At 46.5% G+C, this 27,991-nt stretch overlaps 1 protein-coding gene across 3 annotated transcripts in view; it reads left to right on the forward strand.

Moving 5' to 3' along the window:
- Positions 1 to 27,784, forward strand: part of LOC132980190 (endothelin-converting enzyme-like 1) — a 40,997-nt gene extending 13,213 nt beyond the window's left edge. For 2 of the 3 annotated variants that reach the window (XM_061046172.1, XM_061046171.1), the window contains 12 exons: positions 9,367 to 9,589; positions 12,879 to 12,977; positions 13,635 to 13,709; positions 15,940 to 16,043; positions 17,281 to 17,339; positions 18,439 to 18,490; positions 22,157 to 22,224; positions 23,067 to 23,215; positions 23,716 to 23,781; positions 24,350 to 24,445; positions 24,600 to 24,676; positions 25,555 to 27,784. In XM_061046172.1, coding sequence (XP_060902155.1) covers positions 9,367 to 9,589; positions 12,879 to 12,977; positions 13,635 to 13,709; positions 15,940 to 16,043; positions 17,281 to 17,339; positions 18,439 to 18,490; positions 22,157 to 22,224; positions 23,067 to 23,215; positions 23,716 to 23,781; positions 24,350 to 24,445; positions 24,600 to 24,676; positions 25,555 to 25,654 — 1,168 coding nt within the window. In that variant the 3' untranslated portion in view covers positions 25,655 to 27,784. The remainder of the gene's footprint in view (positions 1 to 9,366; positions 9,590 to 12,878; positions 12,978 to 13,634; positions 13,710 to 15,939; positions 16,044 to 17,280; positions 17,340 to 18,438; positions 18,491 to 22,156; positions 22,225 to 23,066; positions 23,216 to 23,715; positions 23,782 to 24,349; positions 24,446 to 24,599; positions 24,677 to 25,554) is intronic. The other variant, XM_061046173.1, reaches the window with a different exon arrangement.
- The last annotated feature ends 207 nt before the right edge of the window (positions 27,785 to 27,991 follow it).

A 27,991-nucleotide genomic window follows, 5' to 3' on the forward strand; every position in this document is an offset into this window, starting at 1 on the left:
AATGAAAAGCATTCACGGCGTCAGGCGTGGAGGACACGGACACATTTACCTCAATGAGATTAGTAAAGGATCTTTGTTTGTGAAGTCTCACTCTGTGAACGAACGAGTCTCTGCTCTCCTCTGGACAGCTCGCAGACGGACTCATCTATCAGAGTTCAGAGGTCACCTGATGACCACCGGCAAACAGGTGATGCAGTGATGGAAGCGTGACCTCTGAGGTCTATCTGGCCGGCCGTGAGCGCTCTGAATGCACATGCACGTGCTCAGCGAGTTGTCGTAAATCTTTATCAGAATGAGACATTTGTTCGCTCTCTCTCTCTGCTCCCATTGGACGCCGGGGAGATGAGGCTTCTTTTCTGCTGTTAACACACCGTTTCTTTAACGCCTCCTCTTTGCACGCTCTCCTGGCGTGGCTTTGTTTTGAGATGTTTGTCCAGTTTGATCGTCTTCAAGCCAACTGAGCAGGGAAACACGGCAGGTGGACACGGGGTCGTAGGCCTCTCCTCTGTCACTGACAGATGGAGAAATAAATGACAGGAAACAAGGCTTTGGTGACGCCACCGTTCAGGACCTCTTCTTTATATTTTCACTTTGACATCATGGACACACGGCTCGCTCTCTCTCTCTCTCCCTGCCGGCGGTCGAGCCAGAGGGCGTGTGCAGGTGTCACTGACCAACCAGGGCGCGCTGAAGACGGGGGAGGAGTTAAGGACAGCTCCTCACACGGCATGTGTAGCAAAGAACAAACATTTCTGTTTGAATGAGAAAATGAATTCAGTCCATTTTTAGGCTCTTCACCCTGCCAATCGGTGAGCCAATAAGAACAGAGAACCACACTGTGATGCAGTAGGTGATGTCAGACGTTCACCAGCAGCTGGCGAGGAAGTGTTTCATGTTTACCATCCCTGCAAACATCAGTGTGAGGCGTGTCGTCCGACCTTCAGAACAGATTATAGTTTACTTAATCCTAACCCTTAAAGTCAGCAGAATCTCAGAAACCTGGACCAACTTTCTAACGTGGCCTCGGTCAGTGCAGCGTTTGGTCGAGGGTTCAGTGTGTAAATCGGCTGCTGTCGGGCTCTTTCTTCTTTTTGACACAAAGGTTTGAATCACAGAGGTGTTCAGTGCAGCTTGCTTTCATCAGCCACAATAAAAGGCTGGATCTTTCTTGTCGCTGTGATTTGGCTCCATTATCATAAACATCTCTTATATCATCTCGTTGATCTGCTTTCCGTCTTTGTGAAACCTCCTTTGTAACCACGACGCTCCAGCGTTGATCCCCGTGGAGTTCAGGTTACATTATGAAGGCTCCGTACCGCTCTTTGTTAAAGTAACGGGCGACTCTGTCACGTCCATTAGCTCCAGGTCGACGCTCCGTCTCTGCTCGTGTTGTTTACCAATCTTCTGTTGGAGTCGTCCGTCCATCCATCCCCCCTGATGGCTTCAGTAATAGACTCCAGCTTACGTTTCAATCATCCTCTCTCCCTCTCTTTTGTTCCCTGTTCCTCTCTGACACCCTGTCCTCCCTCTCTTTTATCACCATTCACTCAGCCAGCCGTGGCGTTCGGCTGATATCGTCCTCGGTGTGGAGCTCAGATCTGAAAGTTTGAATCTCTTCTCTTTTCAGAGTTCTATTTTGTGCTTCTCAAACTGACTGTAGCAGGTGATATAACAACCTCAGGATGAAATCATGAGACTTCTGTCAGACATAAAAGGTTACCCTGTCGTCTCAGTTGACCCTCTGCCAAACCCCGCCCTCCTTAGTTACTGTTGCTAGGTTAGACTAAACCTCTTGTCTCCGGGCTCCTTTCCTTTTGAAACAATTGAAAATACCTCGACATCTGACTCGTCCTCAGTGACAGAATAAGAACAGAGTTACAGTATGGTGTATGTGGAGAGCTCTACATCTCTACAAACTTAACGTTAATCATTTGATCCATGTCTGATGCTAGTGATGTCGGCTAACGTTAGCGTCTGCTCACTGTCCCGCCTCTCCTGACCTCTGGACTCCATCAGTGACCATTTCTGGAGCCAGCGGTCTGAAACATCCTCTAACTGTCGCCAACAGGTTCTTCAGTACTCAGCTGAGAGTTTTGAGCACGGTCTGACAATCACAGCGACATCACCGAGAGCTAAATGAGATCCATGAAGGGGGAAGTCCTCCTGGATCACGATGTGGATATTTAGAGTCACGCTGTCAGACGACCCCGAGCATCTTCAGTCACGTTCAGTCACCAAACTAAGGTCTCAAATTCACCACCATGCTCTGAAAAGACTCGGCCCAGGAGAACGTTTGTCGAACTGGAAGTAGCCTAGCAACGGTTGCTATGAGAGGGAGCTTTCTTATTTGTGAGTCAGCAGACCAATCTGCTTTTTGGCACACGGTGGTCTTAATACGAGGTAGCAGACTCCTCACTTTGGTAAACACATCTCTCTCAACACAACCAGCAGCCTCCGCGACTCCCTTTTAAAACTGGAACCATCAGCTCTCCTCCAATCGCAGCACCAGCTCTTGTCCAATCAATGGCCGACACAAACTGTCAGCCTTCGCCCAATTACCGGCGGGTCCCCGCAGCGCAGCGCAAAGACAAATCCCCCTCTGAGGCGGATCAATCTGATAACACACATCATAAACCATCTGACTCAGAGAAGTACAGGACGAGGGGTTACGAAACAACACTTCTGATGTTGTGACATCACTCTAAAAGCTAACACTGGTCTGTTTGGTGATTTGATAAAGACGTTAGAATCACACGCTGTTAGAGAGAGAGCACAGTGAACTTTTAGGACTGACGCACACTTTTCCTCCCGTCATCCTCTCCCTCTCTTCTCTTCAGTTTCCTGTTCCCGAGCTCCTTCTCCTCCCTCACTACGTCTCTCCCTCTCAACAGCAATGATAACCCTCTTTCCCTGAACACCGCTCTCTTCATCTCTTGTCACTTCTCTGCCTCTCGTCACCCTCCTCCTCCTCACCTGCTTCTGTCTTACCTTTGTAGTCTCTTTTTTCCTCCTCCTCGTACCTCCACCCTCGGTCTCCCAGGAAGTTCAGTATCGGGTTTTAAACAAAGGTAGACATTTCCTGTTCGCACACACTCGTACAAATATTGGAACATAGCGTTTTTATTACCTGCGGGGTTGTTTCTAATTAGCTTAACTTAAAGGAATATCTTTAAAATCACTGCAGCTCCTCGCATCATGTGGTCGCTCCGGCACCGCCTGTTCATGCAGCTCGTTTCAATCAGCAACACTCGTACTCGCCAATAAACAAACACAACAGGAAACCAAAGCTCGCACTCACACTGGGATAACAACGGAAACCTGCACCTAACAGCCCAAGATCCTGTCGGTAAGAAGTCCACCTGCTTCTCTTCATGTTCCTTTCTGCAGTGTGACACGTGTTTATCACATTCATCCTCAGCTCTGATGACTTCCTGATGAAGGGGTTTCAGATCTTCTTTCACAGTAGATTAACTGTTTTAATGCATCGAAAGGTTGAATGAATAAAAAGAGCCCAATATTTAAACATAATTAATCATCCACACGTGACTGTTGATTGAAGTTTATAAAATGAATATGAGCAACAACAAGACAATCAAAGAATGTAAAGGTTGCAAAAAGACGCTGCAGGATTCTTCCCTTTCATGTTTCATTTAAAATGACCAGCATGAGTTTGCACTTCTTCATGTGAATATCCAAACAAGATCATGCAACATCTCTCTGAAGCCCGGTGGAGTCTTTTTCCTTCTCCTGGCGATGGTTAATAACAGACCTGAGGCAGCAGCGAGCACTCAGAGTATCTGACAGTCGTGTTAGAGGTCGATCAAACTGGGATATTTGAATTTCCTTGAATCCGCTGCCGCCTGCTCTGCAGCACAGCTTGAACTGAGGAAACAATTTCTTTGATTTGTCTGGATGTGGGATATGAAGGGCCGGTTTCTCTCAGTGCAGGAGCTTGATTAAACCCGGATGATTAACCCACCTACAGGATTCCTGGTTATTAATCCAGCTGAACAAAGCGTGCAAAAATAGAAGATTAGCAGCCGAGTCTTTATGAAGTTCAAATCAAACCATGCAGAGAGAAGGAGTCATCACTGTATGAGTAACACTCAGTGTCTGAGTCACGGGTCGTAGCAGAAGTGTCACCGTCCGGTGGAGCAGATGGAGACGTCTTTGTCCCCTAATGGAGCACAGACGCACTCCTTTGTGATTTGCTGCACTCAGTCATTCACACAGTAACAGGTACAAACATGCAGCGTCCAGGAGCAGGCGGAGAAACAACACCTCTGAAGGGTGCAGGCTGACATGCAGGAAAACAGACGAGGAAGGCTTTACTCTCGTTAAATTGGAGGAGCCGACTGAAGTTTTGTGTGAGAGTTGAAAAGGTGACAGACGAGAAGAGAGAACACAGACAGGTGCCTCGTCGGCTTGTTAGACAGCCCGTTTCAAAACGAAAGGATCAACCTTCCTGCTACCTTACAGCCTTCTCTCTTTTCACCCATATGTCTGTCTTTTACATCCGTACGTCATTTTGATGCCTTCACACGGGCTGCGGGGGGAGGGGGGGGGGTTTCTGGTTTTTGGATTGTCTTTTGTTAACTCTTTATCTCGCGAGGAAGAACTGATTAGATTATGGTGGTCAAAGGTTCTTTGTCGGCACTTTGAGTTTGCTATCAACAACATCTAAATATTGACTTCTCTTCGTCCTTCTCTCCATCTGTCACACGCCTCCCAATCATACAAGTCCACTGACAAAAGCCATCACACCTCCATATCCTCATCCTCCATCCATCTTTCTCTACCACTTCCTCTCTCCTGTGTGTGTGTGTGTGTGTGTGTGTGTGTGTGTGTGTGTGTGTGTGTGTGTGTGTGTGTGTGTGTGCGTGCCGTCCCCACACACTGCAGCCAATCCCATTAGCCAGATGAGCAGGCCTCCAATGAAGGGGAAAGCATAATGACAACACCAGCGTCCCTCATACACACTCACACTCCTCCCTGCCTCGCCGTCTGCTCCCTCCATTCATCCGTCACTCTCAGAGTCAGTGTGTGTGTGTGTGTGTGTGTGTGTGTGTGTGTGTAAGGGAATCCAGTGTTATTACTGCTGAGTGTTTGGGCTTTGTAATTTGAAGGCTAGAGGGGAGAGTCTATAATTTCGTCTATGTTACATCCAGCCGTTTTCAGAGGACAGTGTGTGTGTGTGTGTGTGTGTGTCTGTGTGTGTGTGTGTGTGTGTGTGTGTGTGTGTGTGTGTGTGTGTGTGTGTGTATGTGTGTGTGTGTGTGTGTCTGTGTGTGCATGTGTGCGTGTGTGTGTGTGTGTGTGTGTGTGTGTGTGTGTGTGTGTGAGAGTGTGTGTGTTCATGAGTGATGCATGGAAGTGTAACGTTGTTGGTTTTTTAAAACTCACTGCTGGTAGCAGTAAAGCCTTTTCAGATGAAGCCGTTCTCTGAGCAGTGGATTTTATGGCGCCGTAGCTTTCAGCAGTCGGGGTTTGATTCCCAGCGGGGCCTGCGGAGCTGAAGAAGTTTGCCTCTATTCATCTTTTTAGGATTAAAGTCTGCACCAATATAACAAAAAGTCTGATTGTCTGCTTCTGTGGAGCCGCTGTCTTTATATTTTCACTCTCAGTTGCTCATAAACTCATTTAGATTTTAACTTCCTCAAAGAGCATCGGTCTCAATGTTGGAAATGCTGTCTCACCCTGTTTCATTAGAAGCAGTTTGAAGATCTCTCTCAGAGACAAAAAGCTCTCTCTTTTAGTACGCTCTGTTTTTACTCCTACTAGCTACAGTACGCTAGTCGATCTCTCAGTCTGCAGTGAAAGCACAGACTGTAAATATTAACGGATGAAGCCTGAGTGACGTCACCCGTCTGTTCCTGCAGGGGGCGCTGGAGTCCCATCGATGGCGGTCTCCATGCTGGCAATGCTGTCTCAGTCTAACTTTCAGTCAACCTAAAGACAGGCTGAGAGCTGGAACTGAGGCGGGTTTTAAACCTCCTGACAAACCGTTACACCGCGCCCACCTGTCAATCAGGTCAGCTACAGCTGCAGCCAGCCTCTAGTGGACACTAGAGGAACTACAGGAATTTGCACTTCAAAATTAGCTTCACTTCTCAACACCGGAGGTTGCCGCTTGGTGCTGAACCGGTCTTTTGTTTTCCTGGTTCTTTAAATCCCCCCCCCCCCCCCCCCCCGAGCTGATCGGTGTGTGTTGGTAGTTTGCAGATATAAAGCGTGTGAGAGTCCCATTGTTCCACTTCAGCCTCCACTTTTAATGTTGTTCCAAGTTTGGTCTGAAGGAGTTGCTCCCTCCTCCATTACCTGCAGGGTCATTACCTGTGCTAATGTGTTGATGCAGCGTACGGGGACAATGTCTTTTCATCTTCTTAACTAGCCCCATTAAAACCCATTCAGCTAATGAGCCTTCACTCAGTCCTCCGGTGATTAAGACCTAATGCTTGATCTGTACAGCGCCCTCACCGTCAAGCTCTGTGCTTTCATTTAGCCCCGCTGTGACTCCATTACTGCACAGAGCGCACGCACAAACACGTGCAGTGACCATGCCGGCAGTTTTCCTGTAGGAGCGTGTAAGGAAGGGTCAAAGACGACTTCATCAGGGGGGACATGTTTCACAAGAGTCCATTTTGATCTTTTCTGTTGTGAAAAGTTAAATTAATGGAGGTCAAAGACCGTATTTAAGGAGTAGATGTACCCGCTGTGATGTCATCTGTTTGTTTGTGGACTGCAGGTTTGATTTACTGACCCAGACGCGTGCATATTTGTAGAGCGGGATAAATGTCGACAGGAAATCTGAGAGAGGGGAGGAGTTTCACAGGCACATCGTGTATCACGGAGCAGAGGAATATTTAGCGGAAATCTCAAAATGTTGATGATGATGTAACAATGTCCGAGCCGAACTTGAAGCAGTCCAGCTGACTTAAGACAACAATGAGTAAGACAGTTTGTGATCAATCTCAGAGCACCATGATTTACATCTCTTCCACATTTCTGCAAAATCATGTCATCACAGAGATCATTTTCATAGCTGCACATCTGTCCACACATGTACATTTATAGACTCACATCTGTCCACACACATGTACATTTAAAGACTCACATCTGTCCACACATGTACATTATAGACTCACATCTGTCCACACATGTACATTATAGACTCACATCTGTCCACACACATGTACATTATAGACTCACATCTGTCCACACATGTACATTATAGACTCACATCTGTCCACACACATGTACATTATAGACTCACATCTGTCCACACACATGTACATTTATAGACTCACATCTGTCCACACACATGTACATTTAAAGACTCACATCTGTCCACACATGTACATTATAGACTCACATCTGTCCACACATGTACATTATAGACTCACATCTGTCCACACACATGTACATTATAGACTCACATCTGTACACACACATGTACATTTAAAGACTCACATCTGTCCACACACATGTACATTATAGACTCACATCTGTACACACACATGTACATTATAGACTCACATCTGTACACACACATGCAAATTTATAGACTCACATCTGTCCGAGTGTGTCAGTACAAACAAATGCTCTGCACCAACCAGGAGGCCACACAAAGACACACAGGAAGCAGCCACACCTGCAGCACACCTGGATTTATTTGATGATCAAGCCTCCTGACAAGCCTCTTCCTCCCTTCCTTCCTGCCTTCCTTCCATCCTGCACCTCTTGCCTTTTTCTCCCTTTTCCCGTCAATTAAATTCCCTTCACGAGTGCCCTGCTGGTGGGACCTCGGGGTGCTGTTGCCAAGGCGCTTGTGATTTAATATCTGTCGTGCAAAGGGGAACTTTAAGAAAAGAAAGCGATAACAAAAACAACGACATGCCTTGGGGTTCACATGGAGCCTCGCAGTGGGAGACTGGGGGGGCATTTGTACCCGCTGGGCAGATGAGATGGTTGCACCCAGTGGGGGCACGGGGACTCACCAGCACTCCATCGTCTGGAGGATGAGACGCAGCTTGAATACATAAATGAATGATCCATTTTCTTTCCCCCCCGCTCAGCTGTGAGTCTCTCTGGAGAGGGGGGGAAGCTGTTCTCTGACTGGTGGGCCCTCTTGACTCCTCGGCCCCCGCTCTCGATCACTGTCTCCCGCTTCTTCTCTCTCGAACTTTTCCGACTCTTGAGTGGCTCAGAGGGCAGATGGAGGAACCGAGCTTTGTGCCAGATGGAGCATGATGAGAGTTAAACACAGTGAGTGGATGTGACTTTACAAAGACAGAGCTGTACTAGACGACTATTCAATTTTTCAATGTGAAAACAACACTTCTCCTCATGTCACTGAAAGTCTGAATTGAATTCATTAGAAAGAGGATGCATACAGCCGGGTCGTGTAAGATGGTTTTGCAGGTTTATTAGTGCGACCCGAGTTCACTCATTATTGGAAGATAGACGCCCTGGAGAAGATGATGCTAACCCTTCAGCTAAAATATTTTATTGAAGCTCGGCCGTCTTCACCTAAAACAGGCGGGTGATTCTCTGCATGAGGTCAGCTCGTTTCTGGAGAGTCTCCTCCTGTTCTGCGTTCATTTAACTCCCAGACTGCTGGATAATCAGCAGATCTCTGTATAGTTATCTGCACCTCTCTGACCTTTCTAAGAAGTGGTGCTTAGTTTTTACTCGGACGCAAAAAGTTATGATGGTTAAAAGTGAAGTCCATAGAAATGTTTGTAAACACAACGTTCAATCTAAGCCCCTCCTCCTGGGCTCATCACCCCCTGCAGGACATAGTGTGTATGTTTACTGCTTGTACCTACACTGCAAGCTAACGCACGGTAGCACAAGCTAACCGCCGGTGTTTGTCACCTGCCTGTCCAACAGGAAGCAGACCAACTCCACGTCCACGAGTAAAAGACAACACAAGGTTCACCCTCGTTTTAGAACGAGCTTTATCCGCTTGGTGTTTCACCTCGATGTCCTAAATGTCTGATCATATAGTAAGGTCCTACTGAGGGCTCCTTTAGACGTTGCTTCAGGAGTTTTCTGATTCTCCGTATTTGTGACTCTGTTGAGTGACTTGTCTTAACTAGAGGAGGATATCACGAGAACGTGGTGAAGCTGGTTTAACGAGGCATGTGAGTAAAGGTTAATGCACATTACTGTTTAGACTGAACTGTTTTTGGATTGTGCTCACCTGATTCATAATAACCTTCGTACCTCCACAGCAGAACGTGGGCTAACTTGAACATGCTTCAATCTTTACATGAGCCTGGAAAGCTGCCTCGATTTATTCAAAGATTCAGAACAAATGATTGTTAACAAGTCTGACCTTTCCATTCCTTCTTTCCGTCTCAGGGTTCTCCATAACTACATGCTGTGGCGTATCGTGGCGGCGCTCAGCGAACACCTGTCCACCGCCTTCCGCAGCACCATCCACGAGTTTTCCCGGGAGATCGACGGCACGGAGCAGCAGCTGGAGCTGGGCCGGCTCTGCCTCACTCAGGCCAACAAACACTTCGGCATGGCGCTGGGAGCCCTGTTCGTGCAGCAGCACTTCTCCTCACAGAGCAAAGCCAAGGTAGGGGGGGTGACTACATGGTGGGGTGGGGGGGGGGGGGGAACAGTTTGGTGGTTTATCTCTGGCATACTGGACCAGGTGTTGTCAGGAATCTTTGCACCACGTGGCGGACAGAATCATCAGGTGAGGTTGACATAATACCAGAATTTTAAACTTCAAAACAAAGCTAATAAAACGTCTGCACACAGTCGGAGGTCAGACCAGAAGATGTTTCTCTGTGAGGATGCTCACCGTGTCAGATTAAGATCGTGGAGCGATTCATTTATGCCATGACTCGACCGACGGACTGCACGGTGGTACCAGACCAATCAAAACGACCGACATGATGTGTTAGAAGGAAGAGGGGCGGGGCTAGACGACGCCAGGAAAGAAGACTGTAAACAGAACAAAACTGTTGTTTCCAGCTCTCGACAAACTTTTCCTCTGTCTTATAATGCCATCTCGCAGCAACGACTTCATCATCAGCATTGTTTGTTTACGCTTGTGAGTTTTGTCATTTTCAAGGCCAACTGTCCCCGAAACCACACATCTGCTGGATCGGGCTTTAACCGTGCTTATTAACTTCACTATGTTTAATCTAGAAACAGAGATGGAGCTGAAGCCTTACGCCTTCTTGCAAACAACTACAACATGCCAACCAGTCAAATCAGCCACGCCCATAATTATGCAAACATATCCATATTTCTTATCCTTAAAGGAGCAATATATATCTCTGACACCTAGTGTCTAAAATGGGTACTGCAGTCCAGTCCAGTCTGATCATATAGTAAGGTCACTTTATCATTTCACTCACTACACATCTCACAGATTGGATCTTTAAACCTCCATGATGACAACATGTTTCATGATATTTCTCCCTTTCTTGTGCAGCTGGTACTTTTTCTTCTTCTCTGGTTGCAGTGCAGATACGTCCAGCTGTATTTTTGACATGGGAAGATGATTTTGATTGATTTCTGTTCTGGGATTTAGGAATTCAATCAACGTCAATCACCACTACCTCTCCCTCACACCTCTTTTCTTTCTATTTCGCCCTCAGCCCAGGTCACTCCCTGTTAATCCCCTGCCTCTCACCTTTGATCCCCCCTCTTGGTTCACCTTAATCCTTCCCCTCGACGTATTGTTATCTCAGCTCGTGTCCACTGCAGGACATGGGGATGTGGTTCCCAATGAGATTTCTCACCTCTGTAACCTCCTGCTCTTTCTTTAAGCCCTCCATCATCTCCCTTTCATCATCGTCTCCGCACACTCTCACGGTCCACCCTCCACGCTTTTATCTTACACCCAGCTGCCTCTCTTCTTCTTCTTCTTCTCTTAAAACTTTTAAATCTCTGCCAAAGCTCCTCGCTATGAAGCATAAAGACACTTTTACACGACTTCTGGGGGCTAATGACTCTCAGCGTTCTACACCTTAATTGAAATTTAAGTTCCCATGCTCCCGATGTCTGGTTGCAGATTCTGCTCAGATATGAAGTTTAAATCTCAGAAACGCTTCAAGCTAGTGGAGCCTCATTGATGAATGTAGGAAGAGAGAGGATGATGGGGGAAGACGGCGGCAGTGAGGATGATTATCAAACTATCAGGACTATTCTGTGTAAGCTCTACAGAGTGTCTACTGGGGAACGCCATTACCCACGTTCAGTTTGTCATTAGCCCAACGTCGTAGTTTGAATTCAGCACGACGTCATGATATGAGGTCGGCCTGACGTCCCTATTTCCATACATCGTCCGTACATATCGTGAATGTCGCCAGCCCGTCATCATTAAGTTACGTCAGCTCAGTGACGGTCTGATGGCGTGTAATCATAATTCTCCTTTAAAGTGAGGAATTTAGATTTTTGCGCCCCCTTGTGGACAAAGCTGCACTTCTCCCCTCTTTGTGTGAAAGTTGTTTTTGGATGTAAAATCTCATTCTGTTGTCTTCAGAAGTTGAACATATCTCACAGAGTTAACCCTTTCTGGGGAAATGGTTTTAACAGTGTGCCATTAATCATGTAGAAAACTCCTCACAGGAGCTTTAAGATCATTCACTTTGCAGCTCGTACCTTCCTCTCCTCAAAGACTGAACCAGGAATCAGTATTTCACTCTGCAGACTGGGAGTTGAAGTTTTACCTCGACTCTGACTTTTGAGTTTGTACTTTGTCTTCTGGTTAATAAAATCACATTTAATTTACTTCCACTTCTTTTCTTTCCCTTCTTCTGATATTGTCAGATCATTTAAAACAAACAATTTGAGTTGGAGGAAGTTTCTCTTTTGTTGATATTTCAGGCATGAAGCAGATGTTTGTTCAAAACATACAGAACCATCAAACAAAGGAGTCCGAGCCCTCCAGGTTTGGGGTCTCTCTGAGCTGCGTGGTGTCTGCACCTGGAGAATGAAACCGCCGTGTGTGAAATCAAAGATTCAGTGATGGGTGGATGATTTGACTTGTGCTTTGTGTTTCTCGTTGGGTCAGTGGTGATCACATTTTTTATGTTGTGAATTCAAACACAAAACAAACACCTGATGTGTGTAATCACGGCTCGCTGAGGCTGCTGGTCCAGGACAGATTTACCATCATCTGGATCACCGTGTGTGGTTTAAAACTCTGAACACAAAGCCACGAGCTCCTGCCAGTGGACGAATGAAACGTCTTGCAGCACGGTCTTAAGCTGGCTACTGATCAGACCATATTAGACTCTGTTTCCCCGTGCTGATCGGGAGGGGGCGTGGTCTGATATTGATCCAAGTAATCCTCCAGTGTGTGATGTGACTACGATTATTTTACTGCTCCTCATCGAGTCGGAGCCTCCTCGATCTGGAATCTTAAATATCCAACATGTCTGATATTTATGATTCCAGACCGGGCTGCCTCTGACTGAATACCTGCAGCAGCCAATGAGAGCGAGCAGACCGGGAAGCGACCACTTTAACAGATCTCAAACATGGCGGCGAACATAAACACACCTGACCCCTGAGCCCAGTGGAATACTGAAGAAGAAGAGCAGTTTGAGCTAACCACGACCATCGTCCTCCATGTTTGTTTTTCTTCTGAAGTCATGTTTGATCACGTGAGATTCTGTGAGATCTTGTGTCTGTGGAGTCGTGACTACAAACAGCAGGTGTGTGTTCTCGTGGTCTGAGTCGTCCCGTGTGGCGTTCAGAGGATTATAAAGTTATAGATATAAACTGATGTCCTGGTCGTCTTCGGGGCTCTTGAACTCCCTAAACTTTCTTTATGTTACAGAAACTGATCCACTATCGTCTACAGGGCGCTCAAACCTCTAACACTATGAACCCTCACTCTTCAGGTTCAGGAGCTGGTGGAGGACATTAAGCACTCCCTGGACCTCCGGCTGCAGGAGCTGGACTGGATGGACGAAGCCACCAAGGAGGCGGCCAGAGCAAAGGTAGAGAGCGTCGCTCAGCGTCTGCAAACACGAGTCCCTGCCAGATCCCATTAAGACCTCCAGAGGATTTAATTCTTTCTCTGCAAACTCCTTTCTTTCTGGAGGGTTTGATTGATTGCTTGGTTAGATGGAAGTGTGTGATAGAATACATCAAGGGCTTGACATTGAGAAGTGGGGATTGCTTAATCCAGATCTCTCTGTGGTCCTGGTTTATGGTCTGCATGGCAAGATATCCCCCCTAATACTCAAACGATCTGCAGTTATAATCCTTTTAGAGCGCCCTGCTGCAGAGAAAGAGCCGCCTGTAATCCTGTTACATTGGGTTAGCTTGATTAGTGTGTGTGTGTGTGTGTGTGTCTGCGTGTCTTTGTGTGTGTGTGTGTGTGTGTGTGTGTGTGTGTGTGTGTGTGTGTGTGTGTGTGTGTGTGTGTCTTTGTGTCTGTGTGTGTGTGCATGTGTCTGTGTGTGCGTGTGTGTGTATGTGTATGTGTGTGTGTGTGTGTGTGTGTGTGTGTGTGTGTGTCTGTGTGTGTCTGTGTGTGTGTGTGTGTGTGTGTGTGTGTGTGTGTGTGTCTGTGTGTGTGTGTCTGTGTGTGTGTGTCTGTGTGTGTGCGTGTGTGGGTTATGCTCCTCTTCATCACTCTTCTTCTCTCCCAGTTGAAGCACATGATGGTGATGACGGGTTACCCCGACTTCCTGCTCAAACCTGAACTCATCGATAACGAGTACGGGGTGAGTCACGAGATATTTCACGTCGTCCTCACAACATCCCATCACTCTCTCTCTCTCTCTCTCTCTCTCTCTCTCTCTCTCTGGACCCTAGACCCTTTTACGGCCGACGTCATGATGATGTCATGATGACGTCACAGTGAGCAAAACGAAGCTAAACTCTTTTGACATTTTGTATTGCTGTCTGATGTGAGTGAGAATGACTAAATCCTTTATAGTTGCCTCAACAGTAGCTCCGCCCACTTTTTCTCACGGCTCTGGTTCCTGAAGTAAATCTGCCCGTTCAAATCCTCCGATGACATTTCACAAAATCTTTATATAAAGAGAATGAAGCATGTTACCATGACAACCAGCTACCCCAACACTCCTAACTATAAAACATTTGATTCAGAGCTAAAACAGCGTTACAAAACAGAAATAAAGGCAAAGGTACAAGACTGTGTACATTATTTTCCAGAGTCAAGGAACTACACATCCCACAATCCATTGCGAATGAGCCCTCTTCTTCTTCTTCAATGTAACTTTAGTCATCGTTTTCGTGTTTATACTGTCCATACGCGTATTGTAATATCTTGTAGTTTGTGTTGTTTTAATATCCGTTCACGGGAAACATGGTAACAGCGAGCTCAACCAATCAGAGACGTTGCTGTGACACTCTACGGTCGTGGGTAATGTAGTTCTTTTCCCCAATATCGGGAATAAACCGTGTTGTTCTTAAAGGTTGATATCAGACGAACTCGTGTCTCCTTCAGGAGCATAAACCATCGTCTCACACTCAGGTATCTCGTGGTCAGTCTACCTGTGATGGTTATGACATCATAATAATCAAATCTGCTATGGAGAAAATTAATGGAATTTTAACTTCATGAGCCAAAATGTTGAGCCCTTTAGTTGAGTCATTGTATTCCACAATGCACTGGGAAAAAGTCATGAGTCGTGCGTCACTAATAAGGTGCATTGAAAAAGTTTCCTGCATCATTGCTGTTTGCACAAAGTTCCTCCTCACATCACGCTGAATCTCCTCTGGCTGTTTCCTGCTCAGACGATGGAGGACAGTTAGCTCTACAGAACATCTGCACACGTTTGATACTTTAGACAAACTGAAGCACATCTGGCTCGTGACACTAAAAGCACCAACAGAAGCAGGAATTGCAAACTGTCAATTTGAAGGATGGCCGTGTTGAAAATGTGGCTCGAATGAGATTTCTTTTATGATAATTTTCTGCAAAGGAATTTTAAACTGCGAAAAAAGTCTGAAATCATTACAGTGGATAGCTTTAGTCTGCAGGAGCAGGACACGTTGTCATGGCTACAACAATCATAACACGTCCACTACGAGCTCTTGTTTCTGCCTTAGACAGAATCTGTCATTTCAAAATTAGATAACATGACTGAGAGTGTCTTTAAAGGTGACATATTCCCCTCCTCTTCAAAAAGTTTAAATAAGTCTCAGAGCTCCTCAAAACATGTTTGTGAAGTTTCTTGTTCTAAATTCACTCTGATCCTGTATTTGATCATGTCTATAAACCCCTCTATTTCAGCCCTGCTCAGAACAGGCTGTTTTTGTGTCTGTACCTTTAAATGTAAATGAGCTGTGTTTGACCACGCCCCCTCTCTGGAAGGGCTCGGGTGTCTCGGGCTTTCTCGCTCCATGTCCTATTGTGTACGGTGAGAAGGCAGACTCAGAGGGCAGAACAAACACCTAGCTGTGGGAGTGTCACCCACCTGGGGGAGGGGTTACTGCCCTTTGTGATGTCATGAAGGGAAAATCTCCAAACGGCCTGTTTGAGCACACATTTTCTGAAAAGTGGAGCAGGCAAAAGACAGAGAGGATGGACTTTTCTCTTCATTGGGGGGTTTGTAGACAGACTAGAGACACATATTAGAGTTAGAGGAACATGGGGAAGTGGATTTTAGAGAATGTGACTTTAAAGTCACTTTTTTAACATTCTGAACCAGCTGGCAGGTTTTTTGGTCTTTCAAGACTTTTGACGTAGCAGGAAAAGAACGTTGCTGCTCTTCCATCGACTCAACCTGTTAGTGAGTTAGTAATTAAAGGGTTAACTGGAACATGACGCAGTAACACAGAGTAACTGGTAAAGGTAGCGTGAGACCTACAGCGCCGTGTTTCTGTGGAGGTTAAAGGACTTAGTTTGATCTCTGAATCTGTTGTCATGTTTCCCTTTGTACTCTCTCTCAGCGTTCACACTCTCGTCTGTATCTCTGTTTTCAGTTCGACGTGGACGAAAAGACGTACTTCAAGAACATCCTCAACAGCATCAAGTTTAACATCAAGCTGTCGGTGAAGAAAATCCACGAAGAAGTGGACAAAACCACGTGAGTGTCACATCGCCTCACATCTCAGCTGCTGCAGCCACTGTCTCCATCTCAGCTCGACGACACGAGCGATGCAAAGCAATTACAGACGCTTAATTGATGCTCCGTCCAGCCCGAGCTCTGCAGCTGAGGCTCACACTGGACGCTGCCTGCTCACCAGTTTGAGTGTTTGAGCCTCTGAAATGTTTGACATGCTGAACATGTGTCCCCCAGAATCCCTTTCTGGTTTGACATGTTTGTTGATGCGCCTCTAAATTTACCCGACAGATACCAGAGCGACGCACACCGCCGCAGAAATCCATTTGATTTACTTATCTGTCTCAGCCAGGCTGCAGCAAAGTGCTCTGGGACATGTGGTTCTTTTTCTGTTCGACACACAGCCCTGTATGTTTGCATGAAGTGCCTCTCTGCTGTGACAACACGTTACAGTCACATTCATATTCAGAGGGTCCCAGAACATCTGTATCACGAGGCCACACGCAACGCCCCCAGAGCTACGGCTCACAATCCTCCTCTATCACCCAAAAAGTGAACTCTCATCACTCAGCCCGTCTTATCACCAGGAAATAAATAAAGAACCCCTCCTCCTCATCCTCCTCTTCCTCCCCCTCTTCTCCCTCCTCCTCCTCCTCTCCCTCCTCCTCCTCTCCCTCCTCCTCTTCCTCCTCCTCTTCCTCCCCCTCTTCTCCCTCCTCCTCCTACTCTTCATCCTCCTCCTCCTCTCCCTCCTCCCCCTCTTCCCCCTCCTCCTCCTCCTCTCCCTCCTCCTCCTCCTCCTTCCTCCTCCTCCTCCTCTCCCTCCTCCTCCTCCCTCCCCCTCCTCTTCCTCCTACTCTCCCTCCTCCTCCCCCCAATTCCCCTATCTCTCCGCAGTCCATCCATCTCTTACTCCTACAACAACAAGGACATCTCAGACTCTCCGAGTCGCTCGTTTGGGGGGATTTTGTGCCGATCGATTGGTCCGGCTTAAGTGGATTAGCATAAAGGAACTGTCTGCAGCTTCATATGCAGAGGCGAACAGTTTGAGCCATGAGGCCACACACGCTGAATATTTCTCACCGGGGGGTTTAGACAGCGAGATAGACGTCGAGGTGTTTGGGATTCTGTTCAGGATTGGTGTGTGTCTCCAGAAGTTAGTTTCCAGTGTGTGTGTGTGTGTGTGTGTGTGTGTGTGTGTGTGTGTGTGTGTGTGTGTGTGTGTGTGTCTCTTTAAATCTCTGCCTGTGTGTCTCCTCAGGTGGCTCCTCCCTCCTCAGGCCCTTAATGCTTACTACCTCCCTAACAAGAACCAAATGGGTGAGTGCGTGCCTCGTCATCAGACGTGCTGATATTTGTCCGTCATCTTCATTCCACTCTCTTCATCCGTCTCCCGTTGTCATTCTGCTCTGCGACCCTGACTGCATTAGTTACACACAATTACACCGTGTTTACAATGAGTCGAACAGGACGGACGCTCGCAGAGATAAAGCGCCCAAACATCCTCATATCATGTTCCCTCGCTCTCTCACCTCTCGTACTTAAACCCACCCTGGAGGAAAAACAAGCAGCAACACCTTCTCGGTGTTTAACAGATCTCGCCCTCATCGCTCTCCTCGCCCTCCTCGCCCTCCTTCCCATCCTCACCCTCCCTCCCCTCCTCGCCCTCCTTCCCCTCCAAGCCCTCACCCTCGCCCAGGATAGGCCCGCTGTCTGTGTGTGCCTGCTGTATCGCTCACCGAAAAATCAATGTTGATGCTCGACAGCTGGAGTTAGACGAACACATTCGTCAGAGCCCCGTGGGTCGAGTTATTTAACTCGCTCACTTTAACCCTGTGACATCATTCCTCAGCACGGCGTCCATTTTCATACTCTGTGTTTTTAAACTAAATAATGAATAATGCCCTCGTCTTGTACCTCAGTCTCTGTGGCTGATCTGGAATCAGGTTACATTGTAAGATTAAAAGCTTGAGGGTCAGTGTGCAGCGTGCAGACGTGCCTTAAAGTCGTCCATGTTTCACCGTCTGACCTCCAGCTAATTTGTTGCTCACTGACTTATTTGCAACGTCAACCAGAAGAAGGTCCAACAGTAAGTAGGGTCTCATTAGCTTCTGTAGGTCGTCAGAGGCGTTAGAATAAGTTTCATAAGTAGCTAATCGGTGCGTTACATCAGACAGTGATCAGCTGTTCTCCAGGACTCCATTTTGTGTTTCGCTTTAAATCGACACATCCTGACAGACAGAGAGACTCCGTCATTGTCCTCTAAAGCGGCTTCACATCACGATTTAAGACGGTTTAATATGTTTTTATTCTATGTCTACGTCTTGCCGTCTGTGTATCATCGTGCCGACGTCATTCAATCTGAACTCTGAATCCTCACTGTGTGACGTTCAAACGTGTGTTTTCTTCTCTCCTCCAGTTTTTCCTGCCGGCATCCTGCAGCCCACCCTCTACAACCCCGAGTTCCCTCAGTAAGTAGCCGTCATTCTGTCCTCGCCTGTAGGGACGCAACAACGTCCCCACGCCACAACAACAAAGGTCATTACAGGCGACGTTAGTCTGGCAAACCTGTGTTTCCCTCAAGTCCCAGCACGCCTGATTAAACCAATTTAACTACCCACCAAGAGCTCAATTACTGAACAAGGTCCCGCTAATGGAACAGGTGTCATTCAGAGGTTGCCTCCCTGAATCTGAGTCCGTGAAGTAATTTGGCGGAGCACGGGAGCAGAGCGCCTCCCGGTCTGCGTCTGTCTCATTTCTGCCTCTCAGAGAATCTCTTTGTGTTGATGAATTTATGCATTAGATTAGTGTAAAAAAACTGTTTAGAACTTTAAATTAGTCATCAATTTAACTTGGAACCCACTTTATCTCTGAGCTGCACGCAGCTGTTAGCGCTGTCACCTCTCAGTGAGAAGGTTCCTGGTTTGAATCCTGTGTCAGGCTGGACTGCTCTGTGGAGTCTGACTGTTCTCCCCGTGAACAACCCCCGTACCACAGACTGTAAATAATAGTGGACCAAGCCTGAGTGACCGTCTGTTCCTGCAGAGGGCGCTGGAGTCCCATCGATGGCGGTCTCCATGCTGGAAATGCTGTCTCAGTCTAACTTTCAGTCAACCTAACGACAGACTGAGAGCTGGAACTGAGGCGGGTTTTACGCCTCCTGACAAACTGTTACGCCACGCCCACCTGTCAATCAGGTCAGCTACACGCCTTATTGTGAATAACTCTTATTCTTCATCAAATCAAAACGGATGAGTCAGTCCTGTACAGTGTGTGTCGATCGAGACATGAGCTAATCAGACCTGTTTGTTTTTTTGAACCAGGTTGTAAACATGTTAATCTCTGCTGTAAAAACAGGCTTTTTAGAATGGGTGTGTATGTGACTTCCTGTACTTCTGCAGCCAGCCTCTAGTGGACACTCCAGGAACTGCAGGATTTTACACTTCAGCATCGGCTTCAACACCGGAGGTTATTGCTTGGTTCTGGAAAGGCGTCTAGAGAGCTGGCCAGTCAGAAGAAAGTGGGCATGTGGGGAGGTGGGCCATAAAGAGACAGAGAGAAATGAACTCTTTCAGGCAGAGGCTGAAATGAGGGTTTTTACTGACGCCAGTATCAGATAAATGAGATCACGTAAAGCTGCTCTAAAGGTTTTGCACAACATGAAACATGAGGAGAAGATGGACGATTTAAACAGAGGCAGAGGCAGCGAGGTAATTTGCTATTTTGGACACATTAACTTCTCTGTGATGGAGGAAAAAATGTAAAGAACACAGGAATGAATTGAAGGTTGGACTTATGTTCAAACTCTCCCCACGTTTATGACCACACGGCACGTACATGATTTAAAAAACCTCAAGACTTTATGAAGGTGGAAGATCAACAGGAAACGTTTGAGTGTGGTGGTTGAGAAGACGAATGTGCATGTGAAGTAATAAAAAGCAAAGCTCTTCACCTGCTGCTGCTGGTGTTACGTCTGGATCCTGCCAATGCATACAGCAGTGAAGAAATAGCTTCACTTCCTCCTGCACTCGTACCAACTCCCCTGAGTAATTACACACACACACACACACACACACACACACACACACACCTCTATTAGCAGTTTGTATAGCCAACATTAGCCTACCCGTCTATGTCTTCATTAGAGCTATTCTCTACTATTTCCACTACCTGCTGTTGTGCATGCTGATCGATATTAATTAATGATGTAGTTAGGTGTGTGTGTGTGTGTGTGTGTGTGGGAGTGAGAGAGTTTATGGGCAGTTAGGGCTACTGAAGTAATAACTTCATGGGGAAAAACACACAAGTACACACACACACACACACACACACACACACACACACACACACACACACCTTCACGTTGAGTATAATGAAGCCTCAATCAGCAAGTTAGTTTAAAGTCGGGCTCGGTGTGAGGCGGCGTATCGACTGGCTGTCAGAAAGTCATTTTCAGACGTAGCCATGTGAACTGCCCTCGCCGTGCCCCCTCATCGCTCTCCGTATCTGCACGAGTCGCACAGGCGGCGCTCCAGCTCGGACCAGGGGTCAAGGAGAGGCGGGGAGCGACAGGAGCACGAGGAGGGGGCACCTGAGGACGGAGCGATAGTAGGCGGGACATAACGTTGGGATGCATCAGGATGGAGAGAGTTATTCTGCCTTCATGTTTGATGCACTCGTACTTATCTTTACGATCAGTGGAACATTTTGAAACCAGGAGGAGGCTACGTCCACTTCTTCTACAGTCCCCAGTTTGAACACATTGCCTTTAAGTTTCTTTCTTTAGACACAGACCTGATCCACACGGCTCCAGAATTAGATCCCCAGTGCAGCTCCTGTTTCATCTGCTTTGGCTGAGCTGAATAAGCAATGAGGACGACGAGACAAAACAAGGGAGAGTAATCCCGCGAGCGGACGTTAATGACTCTGAGACACTTCAAATCAATCTGAAGGCACTCTGCGAGCGAGCATACAGAACAAACTCTGGATATCTCAGAGAGCAAGTTGGAAATCCAAAGACCGGGTAGCTTTTCTGATTTACATTTAAATGTATAAAGAGAGTCAGTATTTCCAATTTCATGATATGAGGAGGCTCCTTAAGCTTTTTAAAACATGCTAAAGGAGCTTCAGGATGATGGAGTTTTTGAGGGGAAGAATTTAGCGCTCAGACAAACTTATATTATAAAGACAGGAAGCAGTTAGAGAGGCGGCGTCCAAACGAAACAGGAATCCACTGAGCAGCTTCTTCAGTTCTCATAAAACCAACAATCTCATTCACTTCTGTGTCTCATATTTCATAACACTTCTCTTCATTAATAATTAATAACACCTAGTGTTTAAAATGGGTACTGCAGTCTAAATTCAAAACATTGTAGAGAGCTGTCTCCCCCCGCCCCCTCCTCTCTAGAGTCGATGCTCCTGCAGATTGCCATGTGGTGGACACTGAAGCTTCAGTGTTTATCCAGCTCTGCATCGGTCTGTAAACCTTTCTGTGTTCTAACCTCTCTCTATTTTTCAAAATCATCTCCAATATTGATCCTAGTTTGAGCACGTTTCTGCTCGTGGAGCTTATTAGAAACATGCAGAGGCTTTTTAGGTCGGGTACAATCACTTCTATCTGAACCACTTCTCTTGCCCGCTTCCATCGCTGCAACACCTGTTTGACCTGATAACTGCTTTCATATCTGACAACAAGAGGGGCGCCCCAAAACGGCCGCCTACCTTCTTTGGTCCAAACAAATCCAGAGCATTCAGGAAGAAATTTGTCAGGAAGAAGAATAAATATGTCTGAGTACTACCTAACACTAATCATTGTTATCGACGTTAAGACAGAAGCATACGTGGCGAGCGCAGAGAGATCTAATTATCTGACTTCAGTTTAACGAAGGTCTTGTGGGACTTAAAACTTTGGGTCACATCTTTGTGACAGCTGACGTTGTCTGGAAACAACTCATTGGTTTTAAAATACTTTTATTGACATTAAAGTATTCAGCCTGCGTACAGGAGTTTAAGAAAAGTCATCATCATGTGTGTTACCTGCAGAAATCCAACAAAGGGTTTGATTGGTTGATTTAATCAAAGGAGAAGATCATGTTTTTCTTCTTTAAATCATGAAATCACGTCCTCTCTTCCTCCAGGTCTCTGAACTACGGCGGGATAGGAGCCATAATCGGTCATGAGCTAACACATGGATATGATGACTGGGGTAAGGATGACTACCCATAATGCACTGCAACCAGCCATGCTCATACACTCATCCGTCTTCCCCCACTTTGAGTTATACTCCCTCAGTTTGCACAGAAAGAGCAAAAGCTTGCCCTCATCGTTTTATCATTCATGACTTTTTAGAAGTGCAGAACAGACTTTTTTAAACGGCCATCTCTAACTTTCACTTCCTGTCTGAAGCGTCGCCCGTTAAGAGACATCAGAGTCATAACATGACGGTGTGAAATCTCTGCAAGCCAGATCCCTCCGGTACTGGAGGAGCTTTGACTCTGACTGTTCGGTTAGTGCAACAAAACGATCAGGACGCGGACGCTCTCCTTCAGCGTCTGCGCCAAACGTGGTCAGTGGTTAGTTCACACGCCCCATGTACAGAGGCAGTGTCTTCAAAGCGAGCAGCAGGGTTCGAATCACAACCTGTTGACCCTTTTCCCGCATGCCGTTCCCCACTCTCTTCTTACTCTATCCGTTGTCCTGTCTCTCTAATGAAGGCTTAAAAAAAGCCCAAACAAAACGATCAAACCATAACGTCAACGTTTCCAACCCGAGAAGGAAAGTGTTAGCATCCGTCCTCGATGGCTAAAACAGCGCTAAGCACACACATTATCTGATGTCTGAAGGGAAACTAGGCTGAGAATATGAAGTTCAACGTGAACACAGTCCAGAGTTTCCTCGACTGGTTTAGCAGAAAGGCCGGACAGTCAGTGGTTTGAGTCCTGTGGTGTGCCGGGCAGCTCTTCAGACGGTAAAGGAAAGTTACAGGTTGTGTTTTCTTCATGCTAACGCTGCCCCCCCCCTCCCCTGCCCTTTTGCCCTTCATCTTAGTGATGCAATGGTTCATGTCCCTAGGGGGCCAGTACGACCGCCATGGCAACCTCAAACAGTGGTGGACTGAAGACTCCTACAGAAAGTTCCAGACGAAGGCTGAATGTATCGTCAAGCTCTACGACAACTTCACGGTTTATAACCAGAGGGTGGGTCTACACACACACACACACACACACACACACACACACACACACACACACACACACACACACACACACACACACACACACACACACAGACACACACACACACACACAGACACACACAGACACACACATTGATTGTTCCGTACATGTCAAAACACACAACAGAAAAGGAAAAAGAAAAAAACAATTCACACTTTATCCCATGTACAGAAAGGAGGAGGGAGAAGAATAAATCTTGTGATTTTAAATGATTTTTTTGTAAAACCAGCAAAGCAAATTAATTTAAAAAACAGCAACAATCATCCTGCATGTGAAACAGAAGCATATAACCATGGAGCCCGTGGATGTTATCATGGTGTCACCAGTCACTGCTTGTCTTTGAAACGTGTCCTCTGTGTGTGTGTGTGTGTGTGTGTGTGTGTGTGTGTGTGTGTGTGTGTGTGTGTGTGTGTGTGTGTGTGTGTGTGTGTGTGTGTGTGTGTGTGTGTGTGTGTGTTTAGGTAAACGGTCGTCTCACGTTGGGGGAGAACATCGCAGACATGGGAGGTCTCAAACTGTCGTATTATGTGAGTACCTTCCGATAGCATCGTTGTGGTTTTGTGTCTTCACTGAGTCTGAACATTTCGTCTTCAGTGTCGTGTCTCTTCAATTTTCTAGCTCAAGGATCCGTCTCTTTAACCTCCATAAACCAATCAGCTCTTTGTTTGCTCCAAAGTCCAGAGCCAAAAAGTGACCAAGAGTCAGGATCCACGTTTTACTCCGATTCTCTTTCTCTGCTCATATCAGAGTGTGTGTGTGTGTGTGTGTGTGTGTGTGTGTGTGTGTGTGTGTGTGTGTGTGTGTGTGTGTGTGTGTGTGTGTGTGTGTGTGTGTGTGTGTGTTGTACATGCAGAAACATGCGTTGAATGAGAGAACACTTTTAAATGAATGATCTTAACGTGCAGCTCTGGGGTCGCGCTGGGTGTAAGGTCGAAGATTTTCAGGATTGTTTGAGGAACATCTGCAGCCGCAGAATTTAAAGATCTCCGCTTTGTTTTCATGTTGATGCTACAGTTGATGTGAGTTCAGGGTTCATGTGAGTCTCTGGTCTTGTTTTATTGATTGCCTCCACATTTCCTCTCCGTCCTCGTCCAGGCATATCAGAAGTGGGTGCGGGAACACGGCCCGGAGAGACCCCTGCCCGGCCTCAGATACACTCATGAACAGCTGCTCTTCATCGCCTTTGCACAGGTACGGAAACCTCCCGCTAAACTGTCTTTCATTTACAACAGCAGCTGGACACAACAGCTTCCCGACTATGACGGTTCAGGTCTGAAGTAAAAAAAGCGTTTATTGAAAGTCGAGGGAACCGTTCTCAGGTGTGTTTCTGTGTTCGTCTTTTTAGAACTGGTGCATGAAGAGAAGATCTCAGTCCATCTACCTGCAGCTGCTGACTGACAAACACGCACCAGAGCACTACAGGTACACTACAGACACAGACATATACACACACACACACACACACACACACACACACACACACACACACACACACACACACACACACACACAGACACACTCACACACGCACACTCACTCACACACATACACACACACACACACTCACACACACACATTCACTCACACACACACAGACACACACACTCACTCACTCACTCACACATACACATTCACTCACACACACACACAGACACACACAGACACTCACACACACACTCACACACACAGACACAGACACATACACTCACACACGCACACTCACTCACACACACAGACACACACACGCACACACTCACACACATACACACTCACTCACTCACTCACTCACACACTCACACATACACACACACATTCACTCACACACACACACACACACACATTCACTCACACACACACTGTAGTTTGTTGGTTGTGTTGTTAATCTTTTGGAGAATCATTTTTAATAACCTTCCGTCAACAGGAAGTGCATTACTTTTTTTCAAAATAAAAGTAGACAGGAAGTACTCTCAGCTAAAGACAGGACAAATATTCAAAATAAAGATTTTATTTTAAATGTGGAATAAAGGATTTTCAAACATTTACCGTGATTAAAAACAGTAATCGTTTGACCGCTTCCTGTCACTAAGAATGTTTCAGATATTCATCAAAACATTTCTAACACGTAAGAATTTAAATTGGAGATGGTCTTTCTATTTTAAAGGATTATGTCAGTCCTGCAGCCGGTCATTAGGGGGAGCTCTACATGTTTTGGCTTCATCTGTCACGTCGTCCATCGTTCTACAGTCTGATGATTCTGATCATTACTCGATGTTTAATGACCTCCTCTTTCCTCCCTGCAGAGTGATCGGCAGTGTTTCCCAGTTTGACGAGTTTGCCCGAGTCTTTCACTGTCCCAAAGGAACGCCCATGAACCCTTCGGACAAATGCTCCGTCTGGTGACCTCTCGGCTCGCCTTGTTGACCTTTAGGGTCGGATTTCTTCTTTGTGAAGCTCCGCCCACTCACATCCTCCTGCCCTACGTCACCTTCATCAGAGTACAGGATGAAACAGGAAGTCTCTCCTCGCCTTTAAAGCGTGCCAGAGGAAAAGCGCCTCTTCATCATCTTCGCCACACGTTTCAGTCACACGTTGCACGCCGTCTGTGAAACATGTACATATATATCATCGTGTTATATTTTTCTATGTTATTTTCAAATCATCTATTTTTCTATTTTAGCAGATATCTCACTTTATGATGAGCTGATTCGTTTTACATCTCATGACGTTTCCCTCCTTCGTAGCATCGAGCAGAAAAACTTCAGCCAATCAGACGAGTTCAGACGGGCAGCCAATGAGATTTCAGTCCCTTAACGTGGCGAGGACAGATTTTCACATGACCTGAGATCAGTAGCATCCTCGTGCCTGTCAACGTGTCGTTCTTTCTGTGTGGTGTTGGGAGTTTGATTTGTGTCGTGGCGCTGCCCTCTGGTGGCTGCAGACTGTAACTCCTCACTAATTCAACACACCATGACTGTTGTATCCTTTGCCTGTTGCTGTGAGTGTTTGTACGTTTTTTAAAAATTCGTCCACTTTTTTTAAAGAAGAAAAAATATGGCCCACGTTTTTTCTCAGGATTTGTAGCAAAGTGAAGCTCCGAATGAGAGATGCTCAGATGTCTGTCTCTTTAAATCTTCAGCCTAAAGAAAAGCGTCTCTTGATCAACAGCAACAACTCCCTCCGATTGGAAGAGGCTGATGGACAGAGGAGCCTTCACTGATCAGTGTTGGACTGTTTGTGAAAGCTGATGTTGCTCATGGCGCATGTTGATCTCCTCACGCTTTGCATCTTTGTTCTCGCTATCTTAGTGTCTGAACCAGAAGAAACCATATTAGGACAAAGGGGGGGGGGGGGGTGTTGGTACTATAGACTGTATAAAGATGGACTATGCTTCTCAACCTCCCTCTGTTGTAAAAGTTTGACGCCACAAAGCGTCTGTGATGGACGCTGACACGTTGCCTTGGTGACGTCATTTGAAGTCAGACTCTGCAGTGTTGACATCCTGCTTCTTCCTCAAAACACACATTTTAAGGCCCCGTGTCCACCTGGCGTTTTGAGCTCTTGAGCGTTTGTATGAAGCGTTTGTGCGCTGAGAAAAGAAGCGCCACAGTCTATTCGTCCTGTCTCCATGACAACGGTCTTGTATTGACAACGCTCGCTGTTTGACCAACACTGCTCCGTTACTTTTTACTGCATGTTTTATATTTGAGATCGTTTTTTTTCTTCACTCTGAGAACCAAACGGACGATGTTTGTCCTCCATCAGGACACGGAGCGAGGACGATGTGGTCACAGGGCACGACCCGTAGGAGGCAAAGATACGCGGAATATCGTATACAGTTCGAAACGAGCACCAGTGATGTCAACAACGCCTTTCTGAAAAGTTGAAAGATTGTCAAGAACAAAAAAGGAGCGCTCGGTAAAAATCTGGGTGCTGTGCTTTTTTTCTTTACGTGTCTGCCTGCTGCTGCAAATGCTCACTGCTCGCTGGTGCTCAGAAAGAAAACGCCAGGTGGACACGGGGCCTAGTTTACAAAGAGAACGAGACAGATCCGCCCCCTGGTGGCCATTAGAGAGAATGCAGCAATGGCTTCACTTAAAAACCAAGAAGCCACATCCACTTTCTATATACAGTCTGTGTACGTCTGTGGACGCAGCGTGTGAGGTGACATCATGCAGGTTTTCATCCAATCAGAGAGAAGCTAACACTCTGTGTACATACGAGAGAGGGCGCCGATTTGTACGCTAAAAAAAAAATTACTTTTTTATAAAAGAGCCGGTACAAAAAACGTTGAGTCTTTGAGGAGAAGTTTCTGAGATGTTACGGCTGTACAGTTTGTTTTTAAAGAACGTGCATGTTTCTCATCATGGACCTGTGATCGATACATGTCGAGGAACACACACATACACACACACATACACACATACACACACACAGGCCAGGATCTACAGCTGCTAATCCACATGTGGCTGCTCTCTCTTCCTCTCTGTTGGTCACCGTTTAATGTTTGAATAAAAACAAAGGATCACTGTGTCACATGCTTCAGTCTGTGCTCAGGTGTGTGTGTGTGTGTGTGTGTGTGTGTGTGTGTGTGTGTGTGTGTGTGTGTGTGTGTTGGATATTATCTGTGTGTGTGTGTGTGTGTATGTGTTGGATATTATCTGTGTGTGTTGTCAGCTGTGTCCTCTCAGGCTCTGATCCTCAGATGTGAGCCAGCTCTCCTTTGGCCTCTGTGGTAGT

Source organism: Labrus mixtus, chromosome 9 (assembly GCF_963584025.1).
Source record: "Labrus mixtus chromosome 9, fLabMix1.1, whole genome shotgun sequence".
NCBI classification, from domain to species: domain Eukaryota; kingdom Metazoa; phylum Chordata; class Actinopteri; order Labriformes; family Labridae; genus Labrus; species Labrus mixtus.